This window comes from Lagenorhynchus albirostris, chromosome 5, assembly GCF_949774975.1.
Source record: "Lagenorhynchus albirostris chromosome 5, mLagAlb1.1, whole genome shotgun sequence".
Taxonomy (NCBI): domain Eukaryota; kingdom Metazoa; phylum Chordata; class Mammalia; order Artiodactyla; family Delphinidae; genus Lagenorhynchus; species Lagenorhynchus albirostris.
In genome coordinates, this window is record NC_083099.1 from 35,106,699 (window position 1) to 35,131,487 (window position 24,789).

Consider the following 24,789-nt stretch of genomic DNA (forward strand, 5'->3'; position numbering starts at 1 on the left):
GGGCATCCTACTATTTTTGCTCGAAGTCCTAAGAATGGCAATGCCAATGGCAACTCATTATCAATCATTATTACAATGAAAGGTTTGAAACCTTGATTATTACTCATTCTTTGGAGCTGAGTTGGAGGCCTGGGGCTGTAGAATGTTTGTTTGAATGCCTGCTTGATTAGCCACTTATTTACCCATATGACCATTTCTTAAGAAGGAATATTTCCTGGGAAATTGCTTGTCTTCCTAGCATTTGTAAAAGGCAGGAGGTGGTACGTGGTAGCATTCTCTTCAGACCCTACAAATGGAAACATTGGCATTTCTAAAAAAGAATGAGAAAGGCCTGGTACCATCCTTGGTCTTCCTTGAAGAAAGAGAATGTGGATCTTGGAAGACACAGTCTGTAATGACAGTCTACCAATACCTGGTAACCCAATGCATGGATCATCTCAGGGCTGACAAGGTTGTTGGGGTCACTTGGAGTTATTGGGGTAGGTAACCAATGTGGATGAAACGCAGCAACAGTGGACCAAAGTATTTCTGAGACCAGATTTATTTGGGAACAGGGTATAATGTTCCCAAATAAATCTGTTACCTTTCTTTAGAGAGATACTGACCTGGCTACTGCTTATCAGTGACCCTTGTTTTGTCATCTATTCATGTGTCTTCCCTTCCACTCCCCACTGAAAAACCCCTGGAGAGAAACCACAAAGTCTTCTAATGTCCTTTTGCTGTTTGTCTTCTGTGTTTCCTGTGTTTTGGTTTATCTCAAGTTAAAAAATAATATCTACATTATTCTAGGAAATGGTAGCTTTTCTAGAACAAGTGACAATCTGAGAATTGGGGGGGGGTGGGATAATGATTTTGCCAATAGGACTAAAAGCACTGGAACATTCTTAATGAGTAGGGTGGGAAAGGTGAGTTCAGAATTCAGAATTAACTATGGAAAGGAAAGCCAATTCCTTTATCATCTGAATTTTTTCATGTCATTTTATTGATAGTCAACTATAAATAAAAAACCTATGTTCTTAATCATTATGCTACACTGCACTTAATCAAAGCCAGTGTCTCCAGATTAGTTCATTCTTAAGCTTTAACTTGATTATTTCTTTACCATCTTCTCCATGATCACACATTGAGGCTTAAGCACTAACATGAGATCTAGGGCTTAAAAGCAAACACATGTAGTACAAATCCAGCTGTGCACATTTTCTGAACCTGTTTTAGGAGTTCGCTTACCAGTCATAATGTAACTGGAGATCAGTTTCTGGAGTCAGACCTATGTTCAAATCCCAGCCACACTCCCTCCTAGCTCTATGGCCTTAGGAAAGTTACTTAAACTCCCTGTGTCTAACTTTGCTTCTCTATGAAAGGAAATTAATAATACCAAATTTGTGGGGCTGTAAAGTTAGCAACAAAATAACCACTAAGACAAAAAACTTACTGAATTTCTCCTTCCCCTCAGGGTCTATTCTCTCTCCCCCACTATATAGCCAAACTCATTGAAAGAATTTTCTTCTTGTCCATTTTCTTCCTCTTTCTCTCCTCTTCAACCTACTCCAGTCTGTTTTCTGCCCCAGACTTTGTTCTTTGCCTTCCAATTTAATGTCCCCTTCTTGTGACTCTTAACTCACTGAAGGGCATAACTCTCTGATCCAGTGATGCTTTAGGATGCCTCCCACTCTCTCTGTATTCAATCCATTTCCAAATTCTGACTATTTTACACCTAACTATATCATAAATCCAGTCTTTTCTCTCCATCTCCATAGCCACTATTACCTCTCACCTGTACTGCTGCCAGAGATTCATAAGTGGTCCACTCTCAGTCACCCCATTCATCGTCCCCACCATGGCCAGTGCATGTCACCTTTGTGACAAGTTATATTTGTTTGACCATTTGGTTTATTACTATCTCCTCCACTAAAATGTAAGCTCCATGCGGTCAGCTATTGCATCTGACTATGCTTACCACTCTATTCTTAGTGCCTAACACCAAGTTTGTTATATTTTGGGGACTAGATAATTATTTTTGGAATGAATAAGGCATCTCCCACATGACCTGTATACTTACATGGGAGTTCCCATTGCTCTCATTGATGTCATCAACATCATCATCATCACCTGGTGATTCTTTATAGAAGCACTCCTTCTTCAGATGACAGCCGACTGAACATTAGGATCTTTATCTGCTTGGCCTAGGGAAGGTCTCTGAACTTTTTGCATTTGATGTTAGCACACTCCTAATATTTTTATTGCTCTAACACAGAGACAAAATATATAAGGATTTCAGAGAATGGGTTTATGTCCCCACTCTTCACAGTGATCTCCTTCCCTTTCTTATGTGTACTTTTACCGATTGCTGCATTAAAAATTACTGCAAAAGTTGAAAGCTTAAAAACAAACACTTATTATCTCACAACTTCTGTGTGTCAGGGGTTGGGGCGGCGTGGCTGGGTCCTCTGGACCAGGGTCTCTCACAAGGCTGCTGTCGAGGTGCAGTTATCTCAAGACTCACCTTGTGGGAGAACCTGCTCCAGGCTGTTGTGTGGCTGCTGGCTAGCCTCTGGTTCTCACTGGCTGTTGAGTGGCGACATCAATTCCTGGCCACGTGGGCTGCTCCTACAGGGCTGTTCACAACCTAGCAGCCTGCTTCCCCCAGAGCAAAGGCTCTAAGAGAGAGAATGAGAGATGATGAGCAAGAAGGAAGTCAGTGATTTTGGAACCTAATCCCTGAAGTGATATCCCATCACTTTTGTAGTATTCTGTTCATTGAAAGCAAATCACTGGATCCACCCAACACTCAAGGGGAGGGAATTACACAATGGCAAGAACACCAGGAAGCGGGGATCACTGGGGCCATCCAGATAGAAGCTGCCGCCCACAGCAGAGGACTATGCTCTCCCTCTGCTGAGAGCAGAGCATGGCTTTCACTTTAGTCTTTTAAGCCTTGTCTCCTTTGGGAATCATGGGGAATCATGGGGTGCAGGCCCATCAGAGCCTCACTGCCTTGCCACCTTTCCCTCTCAGAAAAGAAAACAAGAAGGGATGGGGCAGGTTCTGCTGAGAATAGCTCCCAGTGGAGAGGACCCCAGTTACTCTTTTTGGCTTGTCTGAGCATCAGTCTCCTCATGACTTACTTTATTGCTTCCTATTGAATATAGTAAAAATAGAACTCTAGACGTTATCGATACAGGAAGTGTATATTTAGACCTTGAGTTTCCTTCCTCCCTTCACTCCATCCTCCACTCTGCACATTTTAGTGTAGAGGTTTTAGTGCTAATTTGAGATCATTCTGAAACTTCATCTCCTTTATGTTAATGTACATATCCAACATGTTTTGTCTAATTTTAATATAAATGTCTCAGCAATGATTAAGCCACCTCCATTAGTACTGAATTATCTGTAATCCCTTACACACTCACACTTACAGCACAAGCCATAAGAGGAAAGAAGGGAATGACCTGTATTTAGGAGAGGTTTGTCGAAGAACCTTGGAAAATAAATGAACATTGATGTCATAATTTCAAGGAGAGCTGTAAGTGCAAAATTTTGTAAGGGAAATACTAAAGAGTATACCTGCAAGTATATGACTAGTATCTCCACCTTGTGTTTCCTTTTGTACAGATTGTTTCCCAGAGAAAGCTGTCCAAATCCTTGTTGAAGCACGGGAACACGGCAGGGAAATCCTCCATCACGGTGAGCCCTCCCTAAGCAGCCACCTGCCCAGGTGCCCAAAATGGAACTGGCTGGTCCGACCCAGCCATGTGGGAAGCTGACCCTCTGGATGTTGGGAGTTGAACCCACAACTGCTCAACTGTCCCAGTTGCCCTTTCTTTTTTCCATCTTTCTCCTTCCTGACAATACAATTTTGACCTTTCCATTGTACGAAAAAAGATTTGAAAGTGAGGCCATTCACTTCAACTAAGCACTTCTGTAATTAAATGTAGGTTTTAGCAGGGGACAAAGATGGAGTTATTGAGCACAGTAAGAATACAGAATTGCCTGGAGTTTTCAAATCATCAGAGCTACCTATCCCCCCCAGCCCCCTGCCAAAAAAAGCTACCTGTCCCTGTTTCTCAGTTTCTTGAGAAAAAAAAAATGCTCTAATATCATTTAGTCCAAGGTTTGGTCTGTTGCCTAAGGATGAGAGAGCCCAGCATTTAACTCTCCTCTCTAATATAATAGTTTGGAACTGCACTGTTCTATTTGGTAGCAATGTGATTATTTGAACTTAAAATTAAATAAAAGCAAATAGTCATTCCTTCCACTATCCATGTATCAAGTGCTCAGTAGTTCCATGTGGCTGGCCACTGCTATATTGAACAGTGCAGATTACAGAACATTTCTGTCATTGCAGAATGTTCTATAAGGTAATACTGGAAGTATTTATAAATAAAATATTAAATGTTCAAGTAGAACTCCAGTATTTGAAACTTTGGCATCTTGTTTTAGCGCCCTTAAGAAAGATAGTCTAACCATTTAGCTGTGTGGACAAAAAATAATAGTAATAGGTAGAAAAAAGTACCAGGAGAATCTGAATTGATTGCAAGGCAGATTGTCTCGGGAGGAAAACCTCCTAAGTTCCTCTGAACATTCCTTTTTAACTAGAAAGTGACTGATTCATTTTTTAAAAATTTAAGCCATTTTTTAAAGGAAAAATTCAAAAATATTTTATTTCCACTGGTGAAAGTTTAGGACCATTCTCACAAGCACTTAGCTGAGTTTGTTGGCTTGAATATTAAATTTTAAAATGACACAGTCATGTCAGAGCTTATTCTTGACTGCCATGTTCAATCATGAACAAATGGTTCAAACGGTCTTTAAAGATGCCATTGGTGCTCTAAAAATCCATGGACCCACGGGCTCACTACCAAAGCCCACAATCCTAGATAAGACTTGGGATGGTGAACCCAGGTGTGAGATCTGCCACGGTTCTTTCGCAGGTGAACAAAAGCTCATTTTGTCACTTTTCTCTAAGACTTCTTGGGAATTTCCTTTCTCTACAAAGCCCAGAAAAACTTAATCTCCTTCCTAATTTTAAATATTTAAATACTCCTCTGTATCCTGTGTCCTTGGATCAGAACAATGGCTTCCATAACTTCTGGAAAACACTTAAAAGTATGTGCAAAATTTTCTAGGCTTTGCAAATGGAGGTCATAACTTTCATCATCTTTCCAAAGGTGTCTGTAACCACAAAATAGTTAAAGACCTCAGCTCAAGTGGAGTGTAAGAGGCATTAAGATGATATGGGACAAAAGAGAATTGAATGAAAAATGTAAATGTGATGATTTCTGGTTTATCAAGTAGTTCTTCAGTTTTCACTATGTATCTGGACCCATGTTCCCTACTCTTCAGGTGCTCACACGTTTGGAAGGATCCTTCCCTCTTTAGACAACTCTTTTAGCTTTAATATTATGCATAAAATAAAAATTTCCAGAGGCTACCAATGTATACTCAGAACAGATGAACCCAACTCATAATGGAAAAGTTGATCTCAGATAGAATGGAGATAAAATTGAATTAAAGCTCAGTGTCCCCACATAACAAATTTGATAAGGGTGTCCACACATTACGGCCTCCGAATGCATGGTGAAGTCCTAACATGATTTAGCAGTGGTTTAACCTATATGCAGCTACATTGGGCCTTATATTTTTGTTGTTGTTGTTGTTTTTCTACTGACTTCTTTTTTTTTAACATCTTTATTGGAGTATAATTGCTTTACAATGGTGTGCCAGTTTCTGCTCTATAACAAAGTGAATCGGCTATACATACACATACGTCCCCATATATACTCCCCCTTGCATATCTCTCCTCCCACCCTCCCTATCCTACCCCTCTAGGTGGTCACAAAGCACCGAGCTGATCTCCCTGTGCTATGCGGCTGCCTCCCACCAGCCATCGATCTTCGCTTGGTAATGCACATATGTCCATGCCACTCTCCCACTCCTTCCCAACTTCCCCCTCCCCCTCCCCATATCCTCAAGTCCATCCTCTAGTAGGTCTGCATCTTTATTCCCGTCTGGCCCCTAGGTTCTTCTGACCGTTTTTCTTCATTTTCTTTTTAGATTCCATATATATGTGTTAGCATACGGTATTTGCTTTTCTCTTTCTGACTTACTTCGCTCTGTATGACAGTCTCCAGGTCCATCCACCTCACTACAAATAACTCAGTTTTGTTCCATTTTAAGGATGAGTAATACTCCATTGTATATATGTGCCACATCTTCTTTATCCATTCATCTGTTGATGGACACTTAGGTGGCTTCCGTGTCCTGGCTATTGTAAATAGAGCTGCAGTGAACATTTTCGTACATGAATCTTTTTGAGTTATAGTTTTCTCAGGGTATATGCCCAGTAGTGGGATTGCTGGGTCATATGGTAGTTCTATTTTTAGTTTTTTAAGGAATATCCATACTGTTCTCCATAGTGGCTGTATCAATTTTCTTTCCCACCAACAGTACAAGAGGGTTGCCTTTTCTCCACACCCACTCCAGCATTTATTTTGTAGAGTTTTTGAAGATGGCCATTCTGACTGGTGTGAGATGATATCTCATTGTAGTTTTGATTTTCATTTCTCTAATGATTAATGATGTTTAGCATTCTTTCATGTGTTTTTTGGCAGTCTGTATACCTTCTTTGGAGAAATGTCTATTTAGGTGTTCTGCCCATTTTTGGATTGGGTTGTTTGTTTTTTTGATATTGAGCTGCATGGGTTGCTTGTATGTTTTGGTGATTAATCCTTTGTCAGTTGCTTCATTTGCAAATATTTTCTCCCATTCTGAGGGTTGTCTTTTGGTCTTGTTTATGGTTTCCTTTGCTGTGCAAAAGCTTTTAAGTTTCATTAGGTCCCATTTGTTTATTTTTGTTTTTATTTCAGTTTCTCTAGGAGGTGGGTCAAAAAGGGTCTTGCTGTGATTTATGTCATAGAGTGTTCTGCCTATATTTTCCTCTATGAGTTTGATAGTGTCTGTCCTTACATTTAGGTTTTTAATCCATTTTGAGTTTATATTTGTGTATGGTGTTAGGGAGTGTTCTAATTTCATTCTTTTACATGTAGCTGTCCAGTTTTCCCAGCACCACTTATTGAAGAGACTGTCTTTTCTCCACTGTATATTCTTTCCTCCTTTATCAAAGATAAGTTGACCATATGTGCATGGGTTTATCTGTGGGCTTTCTATCCTGTTCCATTGATCTATGTTTCTGTTTTTGTGCCAGTATCATACTGTCTTGATTACTGTGGCTTTGTAGTATAATCTGAAGTCAGGGAGATTGATTCCTCCAGCCCTGTTTTTCTTTCTCAGGATTGCTTTGGCTATTTGGGGTCTTTTGTGTTTCCATACAAATTGTGAAATTTTTGGTTCTAGTTCTGTGAAAAATGCCAGTGGTAGTTTGATAGGGATTGAATTGAATCTGTAGATTGCTTTGGGTAATAGAGTCATTTCACAAGGCTGATTCTTCCAATCCAAGAACATGGTCTATCTCTCCATCTCTTTGTATCATCTTTAATTTCTTTCATCAGTGTCTTATAATTTTCTGCATACAGGTCTTTTGTCTTCTTAGATAGGTTTATTCCTAGATATTTTATTTTTTTTGTTGCAATGGTAAATGGGAGTGTTTTCTGATTTCACTTTCAGATTTTTCATCATTAGTGTATATGAATGCAACAGACTTCTGTGCATTAATTTTGCATCTTGCTACTTTACCAAGTTCATTGATTAGCTCTAGTAGTTTTCTGGTAACATCTTTAGGATTCTTTATGTATAGTATCATGTCCTCTGCAAATAGTGACAGCTTTACTTCTTCTTTTCCAATTTGGATTCCTTTTCTTTCTTTTTCTTCTCTGATTGCTGTGGCTAAAACTTCCAAAACAATGTTGAATAATAGTGGTGAGAGTGGGCTACCTTGTCTTGTTCCTGATCTTAGTGGAAATAATTTCGGTTTTTCACCATTGAGGACAATGTTGGCTGTGGGTTTGTCATATATGGCCTTTATTATGTTGAGGAAAGTTTCCTCTATGCCTATTTTCTGGAGGGTTTTTATCATAAGTGGGAGTTGAATTTTGTCAAAAGCTTTCTCTGCATCTATTGAGATGATCATATGGTTTTTCTCCTTCAATTTGTTAATATGGTGTATCACATTGATTGATTTGCGTATATTGAAGAATGCTTGCATTCCTAGGATAAACCCCACTTGATCATAGTGTATGATCCTTTTAATGTGCTGTTGGATTCTGTTTGCTACTATTTTGTTGAGGATTTTTGCATCTAAGTTCATGAGTGACATTAGCCTGTAGTTTTCTTTCTTTGTGATATCTTTGTCTGGTATTGGTATCAGAGTGATGGTGGCCTCGTAGAATGAGTTTGGGAATGTCCCTCTCTCTGCTCTATTTTGGAAGAGTTTGAGAAAAGATAGGTGTTAGCTCTTCTCTAAATGTTTGATAGAATTCGCCTGTGAAGCCATCTGGTCCTGGGCTTTTGTTTGTTGGAAGATTTTAAATCACAGTTTCAATTTCACAGCTTGTGTTTGGTCTGTTTATATTTTCTATTTCTCCCTGGTTCCATCTCAGAAGGTTGTGCATTTCTAAGAATTTTTCCATTTCTTCCAGGTTGTCCATTTTATTGGCCTAGAGTTGCTTGTAGTAATCTCTCATGATCCTTTGTATTTCTGCAGTGTCAGTTGTTACTTCTCCTTTTTCATTTCTAATTCTATTGATTTGAGTCTTCTTCCTTTTTTTCTTGATAAGTCTGGCTAATGGTTTATCAATTTTGTTTATCTTCTTAAAGAACCAGCTTTTCGTTTTATTGATCTTTGCTATCATTTCCATCATTTCCTTTTCATTTACTTCTGATCTGATCTATATGATTTCTTCTGCTAACTTTGGAGTATTTTTGTTCTTCTTTCTCTAATGGCTTTAGGTATAAAGTTAGGTTGTTTATTTCAGTTGTTTCTTGTTTCTTAAGGTAGGATTGTATTGCTCTAAACTTCCCTGTTAGAACTGCTTTTGCTGCATCGCATAGGTTTTGGGTCATCGTGTTTTCATTGTCATTTGTTTCTAGGTATTTTTTGATTTCCTTTTTGATTTCTTCAGTTATCACTTGGTTATTTAAGCATATTGTTTAGCCTCCATGTTTTTGAATTTTTGACAGATTTTTTCCTATAATTGATATCTAGTCTCATCACATTGCGGTCATAAAAGATACTTGATATGATTTCAGTTTTCTTAAATTTACCAAGGTTTGATTTTTTACCCAAGATATGATCTATCCTGGAGAATGTTCCATGGGCACTTGTGAAGAATGTGTATTCTTTTGTTTTAGGATCAGTGCCCTACAAATATCAATTAAGTCCATCTTGTTTAACGTATCATTTAAAGCTTGTGTTTTCTTATTTATTTTCATTTTGGATCATCTGTCCCTTGGTGAAAGTGGGGTGTTAATGTCCCCTACAATGAGTGTGTTACTGTCGATTTCCCCTTTTATGGCTGTTAGTATTTGCCTTATATATTGAGGTGCTCCTATGTTGGGTGCATAAATATTTACATTTGCTATATCTTCTTGGATTGATCCCTTGATCATTATGTAGTGTCCTTCTTTGTCTCTTGTACTAGTCTTTGTTTTACAGTCTATTTTGTCTGATATGAGAATTGCTACTCCAGCTTTCTTTTGATTTCGATTTGCATGGAATATCTTTTTCCATCCCCTCACTTGCAGTCTGTATGTGTCCCTAGGTCTCATGTAGACAGCATATATATGGGTCTTGTTTTTGTATTCATTCAGCCAGTCTGTGTCTTTTTGTTGGAGTATTTAATCCATTTACATTTAAGGTAATTATCGATATGTATGTTCCTATTACCGTTTTCTTAACTGTTTTGGGTTTATTATTGTAGGTCTTTTCCTTCTCTTGTGTTTCCTGCCTATAGAAGTTCCTTTAGCATTTCTTGTAAAGCTGGTTTGGTGGTGCTGAGTTCTCTTAGCTTTTGCTTGTCTGTAAATGTTTTAGTTTCTCCATCAAATCTGAATGAGATCCTTGCTGGGTAGAATAATCTTGGTTGTAGGTTTTTCTCCTTCATCACTTTAAATATGTCCTGCCAGTCCCTTCTGGATTGCAGAGTTTCTGCTGAAATATCAGCTGTTAACCTTATGGGGATTCCCTTATGTGTTACTTGTTGTTTTTTCCTTGCTGCTTTTAATATTTGTTCTTTGTATTTAATTTTTGATAGTTTGATTAATATGTGTCTTGGTGTGTTTCTCCTTGGATTTATCCTGTATGGGACTTTTTGTGCTTCCTGGACTTGATTAACTATTTCCTTTCCCATATTAGGGAAGTTTTCAACTATAATCTTTTCAAATATTTTCTCAGTCCCTTTGTTTTTCTCTTCTTCTTCTGGGACCCCTATAATTCAAATGTTGGTTTGTTTAATGTTGTCCTAGTGGTCTCTGAGGCTGTCCTAATTCCTTTCATTCTTTTTTCTTTTTTCTGTTCTGCAGTAATTATTTCCACTATTCTATCTTCCAGGTCACTTTTCTGTTCTTCTGCCTCAGTTATTCTGCTATTGATCCCTTCGAGAGAATTTTAAATTTCATTTATTGTGTTGTTCATCACTGTTTGTTTACTCTTTAGTTCTTCTAGGTCCTTGTTAAAGGTTTCTTGTATATTCTCTATTCTATTTCCAAGATTTTGGATCATCTTTGCTATCATTATTCTGAATTCTTTTTCAGGTAGACTGCCTATTTCCTCTTCATTTGTTAGGTCTGGTGGGTTTTTGCCTTGCTTCTTCATCTGCTGTGTGTTTCTCTGTCTTCTCATTTTGCTTAACCTTCTGTTTTTTGGATCTCCTTTTCGCAGGCTGCAGGTTCGTAGTTTCCATTGTTTTTGGTGTCTGTCCCCAGTGGCTAAGGTTGGTTCATTGGGTTGTGTAGGCTTCCTGGTGGAGGGGACTAGTGTCTATGTTCTGGTGGATGAGGCTGGTTCTTGTCTTTCTGGTGGTCAAGTCCACGTGTGGTAGTGTGTTTTGGGGTGTCTGTGGCCTTATTATGATTTTAAGCAGCCTCTGTGCTAATGGATGGGGTTGTGTTCCTGTCTTGCTAGTTGTTTGGCATAGGGTGTCCTGCACTGCAGCTTACTGTTCATTGAGTGGAGCTGGGTCTTGGCATTGAGATGGAGATCTCTGGGAGATTTTTGCCATTTGATATTACGTGGAGCTGGTAGGTCTCTTGTGGGCCAGTGTCCTGAACTTGGCTCTTCCACCTCAGTGGCATAGCCCTGACACCTGGCTAGAGCCCCAAGATCCTGTCCTCCACATGGCTCTCACACCACCTTAGTCTCGAACCTCCTGCCCCTGCTCCTCAGGCCTGTCTCCTCACTTCTTTTCCACCAGTTTCTGTTCCAAGGTTTTGAGAGTCACTATTCAATATTGGGAAGTGATATTTTATGAAAAAAGATGATAGGTTATTATCTCTTCACTTATGTCAAAGTCTTTGTCAGAAATTCTCTGTTCTTGAGAGTTAAGGGTATAGTTCCTTATTCTCTCTCTCTCTCCCTCTCTCTCTCTCTCTCACTCAAAGCCCAAGGACAGTCTTTTTGAAACAGTGGAATTAGAATATTTCTTTGGTGACCTTATGATCGTTGGTCTGGAAAGGATGTAGAGACCAGTTTATTCCCCATCCCTTGTTGGTGTGATTCAAAACAGTGAAGAAATATTGCTGCCTACTCCTCCTTTTTTGTCACTTCCCAAAGAAGAAAATGTATATAATTATATGGACGTGCCATTCAGTGCTGTGTGACCTTTGAAGGAAGAAGCTCTTCCTAATTGCTCCTCCAAAACCTCTTCCCTTAGCTTACACCCCATATCTCATGTTCTCATGCTCAGCACAGATGAGATCTAGTTATCTTCTGTGGTCTGTTCTAGGGAGTTCCCTGTACACCTGTTGATGCTGTACCATCTTTACTGTGTTGTGGGAAACTCCATGCCAAATGTCAGTCTTTGTTGATTTTTGGATCAAACATGAGCTAAATTGTTCATGAATTCCTGGGCTTAGTTGTCCAACTGCCACTGCACCTGATGTGTCCTTTTTCCTTTAGGTGATTGCTGAGGAATTATCTGGCAATGATGACTACGTTGAACTTGCCTTCAACGCACGGAAACTGGATGACAAGGTAAAGTGTTTGGCATCAGCTTTATCGAAGGTAGTAATAAAACTAGCACACAAAGTTAATAAGGTTCTCCCTCACAGCTATTTTTTCCCTTTCAACTCCCATTATTAAACACATCAAACATTTCAGAGAGGTCTGCAAAGTTAAGCTTCCCCCAAATTGAGAAGCAGTTAATGAAAAGTGGGAAGGACTATAATTAAAACAGGACCACTTTATTACACTAAGACTTCATTTCTTTCCAAATGCCACAGGTCATATGTGCATAAGTAAATGCAATTTAACCCCAGTGCCAGGAACTTTTCAAAGGAAAAGAGGAGATGTGAAAGGGAAGAAAAGTGACATTTATTAAGCATCTATATTTGCCAGGTACCTGGTTAAGAGCCTTTCAAGTATGATCACAGTTAGTCATTCTTATAGCACCCATGTAACAGGTATTATTAACCCTGTTTAGACATTAATGAAGAAACAGATTCAAAGATGAAGTAATTGTCTAAGGTCACACCATGTGTTATCCAGATAGTCCAAGAAAGAGACAACAAGACAGGGTTAACAATGCAAGGATTTTATTAGAAGAAATGCGTGTGTAGGGAACATTGGGAGGAAATCTGGGAGAGCTGACAGACCACAATGTAAGTCTGAATATAAGTAAAGGAGAGCAGGAGAGAAGTGGCAGCTCCTGCAATGCCATGTAGTCTAAGGAAGGTTCCACAAGGCCATCAAGGAGTCCTAGAGCAAAAATTAGACAGCAAGAGAGCCTTTTGTCTCCCATGAGTGCCTTTATATCCCCTACACACACAGCACTGGCTGGGAGCAGCCCACAGGCAGCCTGGCCTCGGACTGAGGGCAGGGCTGGATTTCGGAGCACAGCAGCTGGGGTCCATGGTAGGTTACACTCCCTGGAGTAGGAGGTCTGCAAAGCACGTGGTCATGGCCACCATACCCTGCTAGTTGGTGGTAAAACTGAGGACTGAGTCCCATGTCAGTCTGACTCCCATCTGTACTCTTTCTGTTGTATCTCACAACTTCCACCCTATCACAGGCCGTATTAATCTTGTATATACAGAAAAAGTTCTACAGTCTCCACCCCTTTAAAAAAAAGTTTCCTCTCCAACCTCACCATATATTTATTATTTCCTTCCAACCATATCCTTGAGTCAAAAAGCACATCATATCCATAAATGTATTCACAAAGGACTCCATTTTCCAAGCATACAACTAAGGAAGAGGCAATACGGGGATGTGGGACTGCTTTTTCAAACAATTGCTTACAGGCATTAGGCTGAAAAAAGGTAAAGCACTCAAGCAAATTCCCCATAGCCTTAAGCAGCAGTTTATATCCTGGCATAGTTCATTTTCACCTACAAAAAGTACTCAGTCCATTTATGCATTCATTAATTCACTCTCTTATTTGTTCATTTATCCACTCGTTCATCATTCATTTACCAAACCTTTGTTGTATGCTTGTTATGCATCAGTTGGCGGGAAAAGGGCACACTTTGAACTACTCTTACACTCACAACCTGGAATTCACCATCTAAGTGACACATCAATTTAAACAACAAGTGATATAATGATACTAGAGCCATAAGAGGATGATACACAATCAGAGAATCCTGAAAAGGTTAATCCATTTTGCCTGGGGACATTAAGAAAGACTTTGTTCTTAAGAAAGAATTATATTTGGATTTTTTTTTGTCCTGAGGGGATTGTGTGACACTTTCACAAACTGCTACCTTTTGACATTAGTTGAGCGAGGTGCTGGGAACTGTAGAGTGCGTTGATGTCTGTGGGGTGTAAGCTCTTATCCCTCACTTCCTGTGATCACCGTGCTCTTTCTCTCCCGTCATCTTCAAGTTTCAGAATAACTCACCAGACTGCTTTGTAGCATCTTTCCTGGTGACAATTATAAGCCATTGGGTCAGTGTGTTGCAGTTTTAAGCTACTCACTTAATGGCTTATAAAGGCTTCTTTCCACTTAGTCATGTCCTCTAGCTGACTTATGTTATAATGCAAGGGGCTATGGGGGTTTGTTAGTGGGTACATTGGCTCTAAGGTGTTTGAGCAGTTTCCCTTCATTCAAATGAGTGCTTGCTTGCTCACAGAACTGAAAGAGCCCCATGCAGCACTTACCGTGGTTCTCGATGGCCGTTCCCACCCTCAGCTGTGCTGATTGTCCAGGGCCCTCAATTGCTCATTGCTGAGACCCCAATATCATGGAGCTGGAGACGCCAGGTCTTCCATAATATGGTGGTATCTCTCCCAGACTCAGTCACCCAGAGGGGAGCGGACCCTGTTCAGACCAAAACAGAGGCCACTGCTCCAGTAGACTGGGGGGTGAATGGTCTCAAGTGGAGAGAGGGCAAAGTTGTAGAGTTGAGGAGCAAGATGGTACCATGAAGATCATCTCACACAACCTCTTCAGGAAACAGAGGCTCAGCAAGGCCAGATTACTTACACAAAGACACTGCTGCCTGGTTATGTATTGCTGCATCACAAACCACCTCAAAACCGGGCAAAATATACCAACAACTACTTTATTATATGTCATAATTTTGAGGTTAGAAATTCAGGCAGGTTTCAACTGGGCAATTCTTCAGTTATACTCAGCTGGTGGAGGAGCTTTACTCACATGCCTGGCACATGGGATGGCTGGAAGTCTTGGCTCCACCAGCTCGGTCAGCTAGATTGTCTTCACGGTGGTCTTAGGTTTGTCACACTTTCTACATTGTGGCTGACTTTTCCCAAAGAGAACATCCCAAGAGAAGCAAGGAAAAGCTGTGTGGCCTTTTCTGACCTAGGCTTCAAAGTCATGCAAGTGAGTCATAAGGCAGCCCAGAGTTGAGGGGAGGAGAGCGACTCCATGCCTTGATGGGGGAGTCATAATGTAGAAAAGCGTGTGGACAGTGGACGTTGTAGTAGAAAATCAACCTGCCACAGTATTTTTGTGATAGAATCAGAATATATATGAGAGATATGAGAATACAAAGATATGAGATATGAGAATACAACAGATATGAGAATCCGGCTGCTTTCAATTATTTCATGTCACAGCTGGTAAAAGCGTTCCCAGAGGTTCCCAAGGAGGACCTCCTTCTAGCCTTTAGCACTAAATGAGGGTGTAGCTACCTGCATGTTAACAGTTAATCTTATATTAATTGAGAAAATAGACCATGACTAAAAGCCACTGAAATAAACAAATCTCTTAATTTAAAACATTTTCCAATTAGTATTATGAGAGCAACTAATTTCTATATACATTTGAAAAATTGCAGTATGAATATGTGGGAAAAATACACTATATCCAATTCAGACAATAGTTATGGAGATCTGGAACCCCACTCCCCTTGCAGTAACTCTGGTAACCTCCAGGTATCCACATGCCTCTGGTAGAAAGCTCTGCCTAATACAATTGCTCTCTTTTATGTATGAGAACATCGAGGTTCAGAGATGTGAAATGACTTACCAAAGGCCACACACACACACACACACACACTCACAGATAATCAGTAACAGAGAGGGACTCAATCAGGTTGCCTAACTACAATCTAAATCTTCTTCAGGGAAGAGGGTTAATGAATACAAGTTGGACTGGTCTTGGGCTGTGGAGAACTTGGTTATGTTCCCGTGTATTTTGGGGAAGTGGGGAGCCAGAGAAGAGGAAGGTGAGGGTACATATACTACAAGGCAGCACTCCTCAAGGTGTGGTCCCAGGTCCCAAGACCCTTTCAGAAGAATGCATGAGGTCAAAACCATTTTCATAGTAATACTAGGACATTATTTTCTTTCTTCACTCTCATTCTGTCACATGTGTACAGTGGTTTTCCAGAAGCTACATGATGCCTAGTATCACAACAGATTGAATGCAACAACAGATATGAGAATCCGGCTGCTTTCTATTGATTCAGTCATTAAATTGATTTACAAAGATGTAAAATGATATCATTCTCCTGACAGTTTTATACATTTTGAAAATATAATTATTTTCCATTAAAATGTTATTTTTTATTATGATGTCATAGGTTTATCTTTACTACTTTTAAAATGATATAACAAATGAATATTTTTTAAACTTCTCAGTTTTAATTTATAATATGGTAAAATATTGACAGATATAATCCACATAACAAAAGCTCCTTGGTGTCCTCAGTAATTTTTAAGTGTAAAAGGGTCCTGAGACCAAAAAGTTTGAGAACTGCTATTGTGGAGTATAATAGTAATTTTGCAAACCACAATGACAGATAATGTCCCTTTTTTGTCATTTTCTGTCATTTTAAACTCCTCTTTCCAATGCTGTCCAGGAAACCAGCAGCTATCTATTCAGGACGGAAACCCAGAGTCCTTGAAATCTGAGAAGTAGGCTTCATGAGAGCCACATATAAAATAGACGAGGCTTGCAAGAAATAACTTATTTGTCTACTGTTAATGCAATTCACTTTGTGGAGAGATAGGCTTTTTAACTCCTAAATCACATTTATTACATTAGCAGCTAGTTGGTGATTAATCTAACAAGTAGAGATATGAATGTAATCCCTTTGGAACATTCAAGCTGACAAAGTGTTCTTTCTCCTCCCTTTCCTAAGAAAGTATTCACGACAGCGTGTTGGAACTGATTCTCACGTGGTGCTCTTCATATATGTAATCATGATCATTATAAGCTGTATTTTTTAATATTGCCATAATGCTAGTTCGATGGGGTGCTGTATAAGCAGTTGAATCTGTCTCTGAAGGAGAGGTTGGGAAACATTTCCTATAAAGGTCAGATGGTGAATAGTTTAGACTTGCAGGTTGTATGGTCTCTGTCCCAACTATGCATCTTTGCCTTTGCAGCATGAAAACAGCCATAGACAATACGTAAATGAATGAGCATGGCGATGTTCTAATAAAACTTTATTCACAAAAGCAGGCAGTATGGGACTTCCCTGCTGGCACAGTGGTTAAGAATCTGCCTGCTAATGCAGGGGACACGGGTTCAAGTCTTGGTCCAGGAAGATCCCACATGCCACAGAGCAACTAAGCCCGTGCACTACAACTACCAAGTCTGTGCTCTAGAGCCTGCAAGCCACAACTACTGAGCCCACACACCACAACTACTGAACTCTGTGTGCTCTAGGGCCCATGCTTTGCAACAAGAGAAGCCACCACAATGAGAAGCCCATGCACTGCAATAAAGAGTAACCCCCACTCCCTGCAACTAGAGAAAGCCCACATACAGCAACAAAGACTCAACACAGCCAAAAAGTAAATAAATAAATTTTTAAAAACTAAAAAAAACCTCAAACGAACAGGCAGTGGGCTGAATTTGGGCCACCTACCATACTTTGCTGACCCCTGTTCTATAGCAACATTAACTCTCTCGTGCTGCGCTGTGATTTTACTATGTTCAGGTATGCCTGCCTTAAAACTAATCCAGCCTGCATTAATGAAAGCAAATTATCATTCATGAGCATCTACAATGTACCAGGTGTCAGGTATCTAACTACATTACCTCCCAAACTCACCATATTCTTAAAAATGGGTCTTATTATTTCCAGTCTACAGATGATGCATAGTGAGGTCAAAGAATTTGCCCAAAGTTGCAAGGCAAGGAAGCTATAGAATCTGGATATGACCCCATATCATTCAAACAGTCTTTTCTAGTTCCAATATTCTGTTTTCATGATCACTGTCATGGCTATGCACTGCTTCCTTTTCTCTTTCAAACCTCTGCTGATTGCTTACTGACCTCTCACCTGACTAAATTTCTTTCATATTGGACTAAAAGAGCAGGGACATAGCCTCCAAGTTATTAAAACATTTTACCATAGCAAAACTTCAGTAAAATGCCTATATCATTAATTTTCATTGTACTGAACTGTCCCAAGGGCCATCTTAATGCTGATGATCAAGCAAAGGAAGCTGAAAATTCCAGATTGTGGTCAAGTAACCAAACAATTAGACACAGATTTGTTTTTTTTGTTTTTTTTTTGCGGTATGCGGGCCTCTCACTGTTGTGGCCTCTCCCGTTGTGGAGCACAGGTGCCGGACACGCAGGCTCAGCGGCCATGGCTCACGGGCTTAACCACCTCGCGGCATGTGGGATCTTCCCGAACTGGGGCACGAACCCGTTTCCCCTGCATTGGCAGGCGGACTCTCAACCACTGCGCCACCAGGGAAGCCCAGATTTGTTGTTTTTAACTATGAATCTCTGAGTGTACATTTTAGATGTATTTGAGCTGCTTATGAGTTGTTTTATTTTCAGAACTCAGACGCCTTCTTAATATTAATCATCCCTGGGGCTTCCCTGATGGCACAGGGGTTAAAAATCCACTTGCCAATGCAGGGGACACAGGTTCAAGCCCTGGTCCAGGAGGATCCCACATGCCGTGGACCAAATAAGCCTGTGTACAACAACTCCTGAGCTTGTGCTCTAGAGCCCATGAGCCACAACTACTGAGCCAGCATGCCACAACTACTGAAACCCATGTGCCTAGAGCCTGTGCTCCACAACAAGAGAAGCCACCGCAATGAGAAGCCTGTGCACCACAATGAAGAGTAACCCCTGCTTTCTCTGAGTAGCCCCAGAGAAAGCCCATGTGCAGCAACGAAGACGCAATGCAGCCAAAAATAAATAAATTTATATTAAAAAAAGAGCTCTTACTAACATTTTAAAAAAATAGTAATCATCCCTGATATTTGTATAGTGCTTTACTAAGTGTCCTCAAGCATTCTCTCTTTTATTGGTAATAATTAATAGCAGTAGTGCTTTCTGAGTGCTGACCATGTGCCAGGCACTGGACTCAACACTTAGATGTATCAGCAACTATAATCCTTCTGCATTGCTATGAGGAAAAGGTGATACCCTCTCCATTTATGGATAAAGAAACTGAGACATGGAAAAATTAAACATCCTGTCGAGCTCACCCAGACTGTACATGGTGGAATCAGGATTTGAAAGCCAATGTGCTACATGTTAGATTTTTTATTTACTTGAAGACAAAGATTATATCCTGATCTTTCTTTTCTTGATTTATAGTACTGTTACCAAGTCCAAGCTCACTCTGCTCGCCACACAACAGACCAATAAATCGGGAGATGAGATGTTGAGGCAAGGAATAGCGACTTTATTCGGAAAGCTGGAAGACCAAGAAGATGGCAGACTAGTGTCCCCCAAACCATCTTACCGGGCTCTGGATGCCAGCTTCTTTTATAGAATAGAGATGGGGAGGAGGTGAGGAAGTAAAGTAAAAGGGCCGTTAGTTTTCCCTGGCTTGGCCAGCATTGGGGAGGGTATGTGAGAATTTCTTCCTTTCTACAGCCATTCATAGGTGGGCAGGGTCAGATTGTCTCCCTGTGAGCTGAACAAAGGCCCATTAGTTTAACGTTTAGGCAGGGGGGCAGGGTTCCCTGACACAGACCATTATGTATGATTATACTAACAAAAGCAATGAAAAGCAAAGGTTAAAGTCAAAGAAACAGATCCAACATGGAGTCAGATTTTGCTCTTCCCTGTTACAGTACATCCTCCCGACAACTCCATGCCAATCCTAAACATCATGTGAAATAAAGCAGAAAAAACATTGCAATATACTTCCAAGAGGAAAAAATAGGGTACCAAAGTGTATATAGTGTACAATTACAAATATTTTTAATTTATTTAATTTATTTTATTTTTTTGCGGTACACGGGCCTCTCACTGTTGTGGCCTCTCCCATTGCAGAGCACAGGCTCCGGATGCACAGGCTCAGTGACCATGGCTCACGGGCCTAGCTACTCCATGGCATGTGGGATCTTCCTGGACCGGGGCACGAACCTGTGTCCCCTGCATCGGCAGGCAGACTCTCAACCACTGAGCCACCAGGGAAGACCCACAAATATTTTTTAAAAGAAAGAAAGAAAATTATGTCTAGATTCTAGAAAAAATTTATCAAAATGTTATTGATAGTTGTGGTATTATGGGTGGGATTATGGGCTACATTTTTCTTCTTTCTATATTTTCTATTTTTTGAAAAAACGATAGCAAACATTTAAAATTATCAATAAAAGGAAGAAGAAAAATAACTGATAGCATTCCTCAAGTGTGTTGAGCAATTCTTAAGTACAATTGATATATACATTTCCTGAGGGACCAACAATCTATCTCAGGGGTCAAAGCCTGCGGATCCTGGAGAAGGGCCCCAAGGGCACGCAGAACAAGCTAAAGTGCCCACACTAGGAATTGGGGAGGGAGGCTCTTCTTCTCTAACATGAGTATTGAAACAGAAATAGGTTCCAGGGGCAAATGTCTTGAGCAGATATGTACGTTAGTGCAAGTACGTGTGCCCGATGAACAGTGAGTCCAAACAAACTGAAACATCGGAGTTTGGAGCAGAGAAAGATTTATTGCAGCGTCATGCAAGGAGACGGGTGGCTTATGCTCTAAAATTCAGCAAAGCTTTTTTTTTTGGCCACATCATTTGACTTTCAGGATCTTAGTTTCCTGACCAGGGATTGAACCCGCACCCTCTCCAGTGAAAGGTGGTGAAAGTTCAGAACCCTAACCACTGCAACACCAGGGAATTCCCTCCACAAAGCATTTTTTAAATGCCTGGGGAGAGAAGGGGTTGCAGGGTATGTAATCAGCTCATGCACAATTCTCTGACTGGCTGATGGAGAGGTAACAGGGTGGTGTCACAGGGGTTAACATTATGAATCCTTAGGCTCCAGGAGGCTCCAGGTCATCAAGTAGTTAACATCTTCCATTTAGTGGGAGGTTTTCACATCTGTAAAACAACTCAGGAAATGTGCCTCAAATACTGTTATCTGGGTACTTCAGAGAGAAGCTAAAGCAGAGGATATGGGTGAAGTGCCTGTCCTGGGGAGGCCCCATAAAATTCCGCTCAGCTACACATAGTGGTAACAATCAGATAGAAGTGTGTCTGGGAGGAAAGCAGGGGCCATTTTTGTGGAGAGACAAGTTTTGCAGGGCAGACTTACTGACAAACTCTGTGTTGTCAATCAGGCACCTTCAGAAATAGGGCAGAGGGGTATTTTTCAGACTCTGGGTGTTTGATCCTGGTTGGGTAGGGAGGACAGCCAAAGGGAAGACAGATATCCCCATCTCCCTCCTCCTTCTAAGGTATTCTACAAAGTTTTCACTACAGAGCCAACCATGTTATTTTTTCCTGGTCAAAATCCTTCAGTGGCTCCCAACTGCCTCTCAGGTAAGTGCAAACACCAGATGTGCATTTAAGGCCCTTCACCTCATGGAGCCACCTCCACCAGTACTGCCTCAGATTCCTCCCCTACACATCCTGAGGCTGCAGGGTAATTCAGCTACTTGGTGTGTCCTTTCCATGTTTACTCTTTTACACCTTCACTCACACCATTCCCTACCTAGAAACATCCTCCTCACAACCATATTATGCAGTCAAAATCCATTGATTTCCCTCTTCTCTGTTATTCATTCATTCATTCATTCATTAATACTTAACCCTTTGTTATGTTTATGGCCCTTTGGAGGGATGAGAAAAGGTTTTCTCCTTCCTTGTATCTTAATATCAAGCATAAGGGCTCCATGATCAGCATATCCCCTGAGAGTATTTTGTCGAGCTAAAGACTAGGATGGCTATAGACTTTATTCTGCTTTGCTGCTGCCTAGATTTCTGGGGCAGGGAATTACCTAGTGAAATACATAGTAAGAATGTGATGACCAAAGCTGTTGCTGAGATAGCCTCCTATTCTGTACCTGGTTTTCTTGTCATTCGCTCATCCATTTATGTGTTTATTCATACATTCAGTAAACACTGTGTGCCACTAAAAGCTAGATGCTATGGAAGATGTGCTATGGTAGAAATATAAAGGAAAATAAGATATAATTACTCCTGTCTGAGAGTTTATAATCTATCAGTGTAAAAAGCCAAGTTTAAAAGAAGGATATGGACAGGTCTGCTTCCAGTATTAAAGTGCCTGTTTGTTTTACATTACTCTACCACTGAAAACAACTATAAACACTGGACAAGATACAAGAGACATCTGTTTGAGGGTCTTAAGGCAGTCAAGATTCAGGGTCAGAGAAATTGGAGAGAAGAGAAATCCACTGAGGTGATTCAGACATTCTATGCAGATTTTCCACTTAAGGCAATTCCATAAGGCTGATTCATAAAACCCAGGGATAGAGAAGCTGGGAAGCCTAGCAGAAAATAGCTACTAAGAAACAGAGAAACTGAGCAGTGCTTTTAATAGTATCATGGAGTTGGGGAAGTAAAACTGGAGTTCAGGACTTCAGGGAGAGCTTGGGTTAGTTGTAGAGAAGGGAAGCAGCCCAACCCTTGGAGTGACTTATCCCCTCAAGGCATTCACTAATTAGCAAGTAGCAGCATAGACAGAAACTGAACCAATAACTATAGAACCAAGAGATTATGGAAGTAAACAGAGTCTTTCAGAGTCTCACAAACAGAAATGAGCCTTGAGGGCTTGTCAAGAAGAAACAGTCCTCATAAACAGTGAGTTTTTGAGTGAGAGCCATTTAAGGATTATACCCAAGGAATAAAGGAATCAGAAATAGGTCGGGCCTTTAAAGACTTTTGAAGAAACCAGGCTCTAAAGAGCTCAATCCTAATTGGATTCAGGTGACTGCTCCCATTCTAATTGCTTGCCAGAAGCTGAAGACTCATCTATAGCCTTTATAATTTTTTTTACACAGTGTCTAGTATTTAATCAACAATTAACAAGCATAACAAGAGGCAGAGTGGAGAAACATAATAAAAACAGACCCACAGTGATCCAGATACTGTAGTCATCAGACATAGACTTTACAATAACTAGAATTAACATGTTTAAGACAGCAGATACACTGCTTCTTAGAGAACCAGCATTTGGGTGGATCTTTGAAGACTACTTGGGATTTCAGTCAACCAATCCTTACTTCTCAAAGGACTCGGCGTTAAGATACAGCTCATTCTAGCCAAAGGTGGGTCTCAGGGAGGAAGAATAAAGCAAGGAAGGGTCAAATTCAGGGGTATTTTATCCAGGGCTGGATCAAATGTGTTTGTGCAGGGGGTAGGGAAGCAACTCATTTCTGCTTATTTATTGTAGGATTTCTTCAGTAAGTCTGACCCATTTCTGGAAATTTTTCGAATGAATGATGATGCAACTCAGCAGCTTGTGCACCGAACTGAGGTGAGAAGAGCCGTCTTCAGCTGTGCCATCTCGTCTCTTTAAGATGAAACACTGACCTGTTTTGAGAAACCCCTTCCCTTTCTTAATGTCTGTAGCTAAACCTCAAGACCTGAAGTCTTCCCAGTCCTTAACAGGGCTCTTTATTCTCAATGTGGGTGTTATAAAAGGAGACCCTTTCTCACCCAGATTTTCCATTATTGACCTTTAATGCAGAAAGCCAGCAACTTATTAATAATAAAAAGATGAATACTAGCTAATATTTAATAAACATGACTAGGTACCAAGCATTTGACTGACTGATCTCATATGCATCATTTTATTTACTTCTCACAACTATGCATTGACATGATTATTATTACCCCATTTTACAGCTGAAGAAACTGAACTTTGAGGAGGTCAAGTCACCTTCCCAGTGAGCAAGGGGTAGAGCTGAGGTTTGAATTGAGTTTGACCCTGAGCTTTGCTGCAATTTGAGAAGCCAATGTGCCTCCCCAGGGAAAGTCCATACACGGGACTGATGTCAGATCTGTCGTACGAATGGCTGTCCTGTATCAGCAGGCATTTGGTCTGGCTGCATCTCCCTCTCACCCTCCTACATTCTCTCCACGTGACTCTGAATCTTATCCTTCACTATCCCACCCCCACTACCCACCACCACACACCCACTTAACAACCAACCCTAGTCTCCACTTTTTATTTTATTTTATATACAAGCCAGTTCAAGAGAGACTGTGTGGGGGTGAGAAGTGCATTGATAAGGAGGAATGGCTTGGAGCTGAGAGAAAAATGTGCTTCCAGTGTGGGGTAAAGGAAGAAGGAACTCTTATGACTCTCTCAGGATGATAGTGGGGTGCTGTGTTCCCATACCCTACACTGGAAATCCACTTCCTTTTTCCTGAAGTAGCAGAGTTGCAGGTAGCATTAGGGGAACTTTTCATGTCATATTTAAGGTAAACAAGAATCAAATAGTCTTGGACGGGCTAGTTCTGTGGATGTCATCTGGTACATGGTTAGCATTTAATAAAGTGTGTCTACTAAAGAATGAATACATGAATGGAGTTGAATATTGATAGTTATGTCCACTCCCTGTGATAGTATAATGTGATTCTTTGGACAGTCACAAACTATTCCCTGGGGAATAGTTTCACATGCAACTGGGATGGTTTCCCTGAGTGGCACCCCATCACCATCACCAAATAGAACTTTTTCCCACATAAAGATTCCTTTGGTGGGACAAAGTTCTCTCAGGAGAAGTAACTAAATGTTGGGGAGAATCAGAAGTCGTACCCATTCATGACTTTTCTCGAGCCAGTGCACGGGGACTTGAATGTGCAGGGAGAAAGAAGAGGGATGGCATATTGTTAGACTTCTTCTTCACTCCTGACGGCATCCCTCCAAGAAGAGGTAAATTCCCCTGTTCCTCTCTAACTCTTCCCCATACCCCATTGTGAGGGGCTCCTGGAATCTCATAAGAATTGTGATTGTGAAGTTTTCCAATGAGTCAATCAACA

The 24,789-nt window shown here is 40.5% G+C and overlaps 1 protein-coding gene across 1 annotated transcript in view; it reads left to right on the plus strand.

Annotated features, from left to right (window-relative positions):
- Positions 1–24,789, plus strand: part of CPNE4 (copine 4) — a 576,520-nt gene that overhangs the window by 405,650 nt on the left and 146,081 nt on the right. The window contains exons 4-6 of the mRNA XM_060149187.1: positions 3,613–3,684; positions 12,071–12,145; positions 23,195–23,278. Of these exons, the coding sequence (XP_060005170.1) occupies positions 3,613–3,684; positions 12,071–12,145; positions 23,195–23,278 (231 nt within the window). The remainder of the gene's footprint in view (positions 1–3,612; positions 3,685–12,070; positions 12,146–23,194; positions 23,279–24,789) is intronic.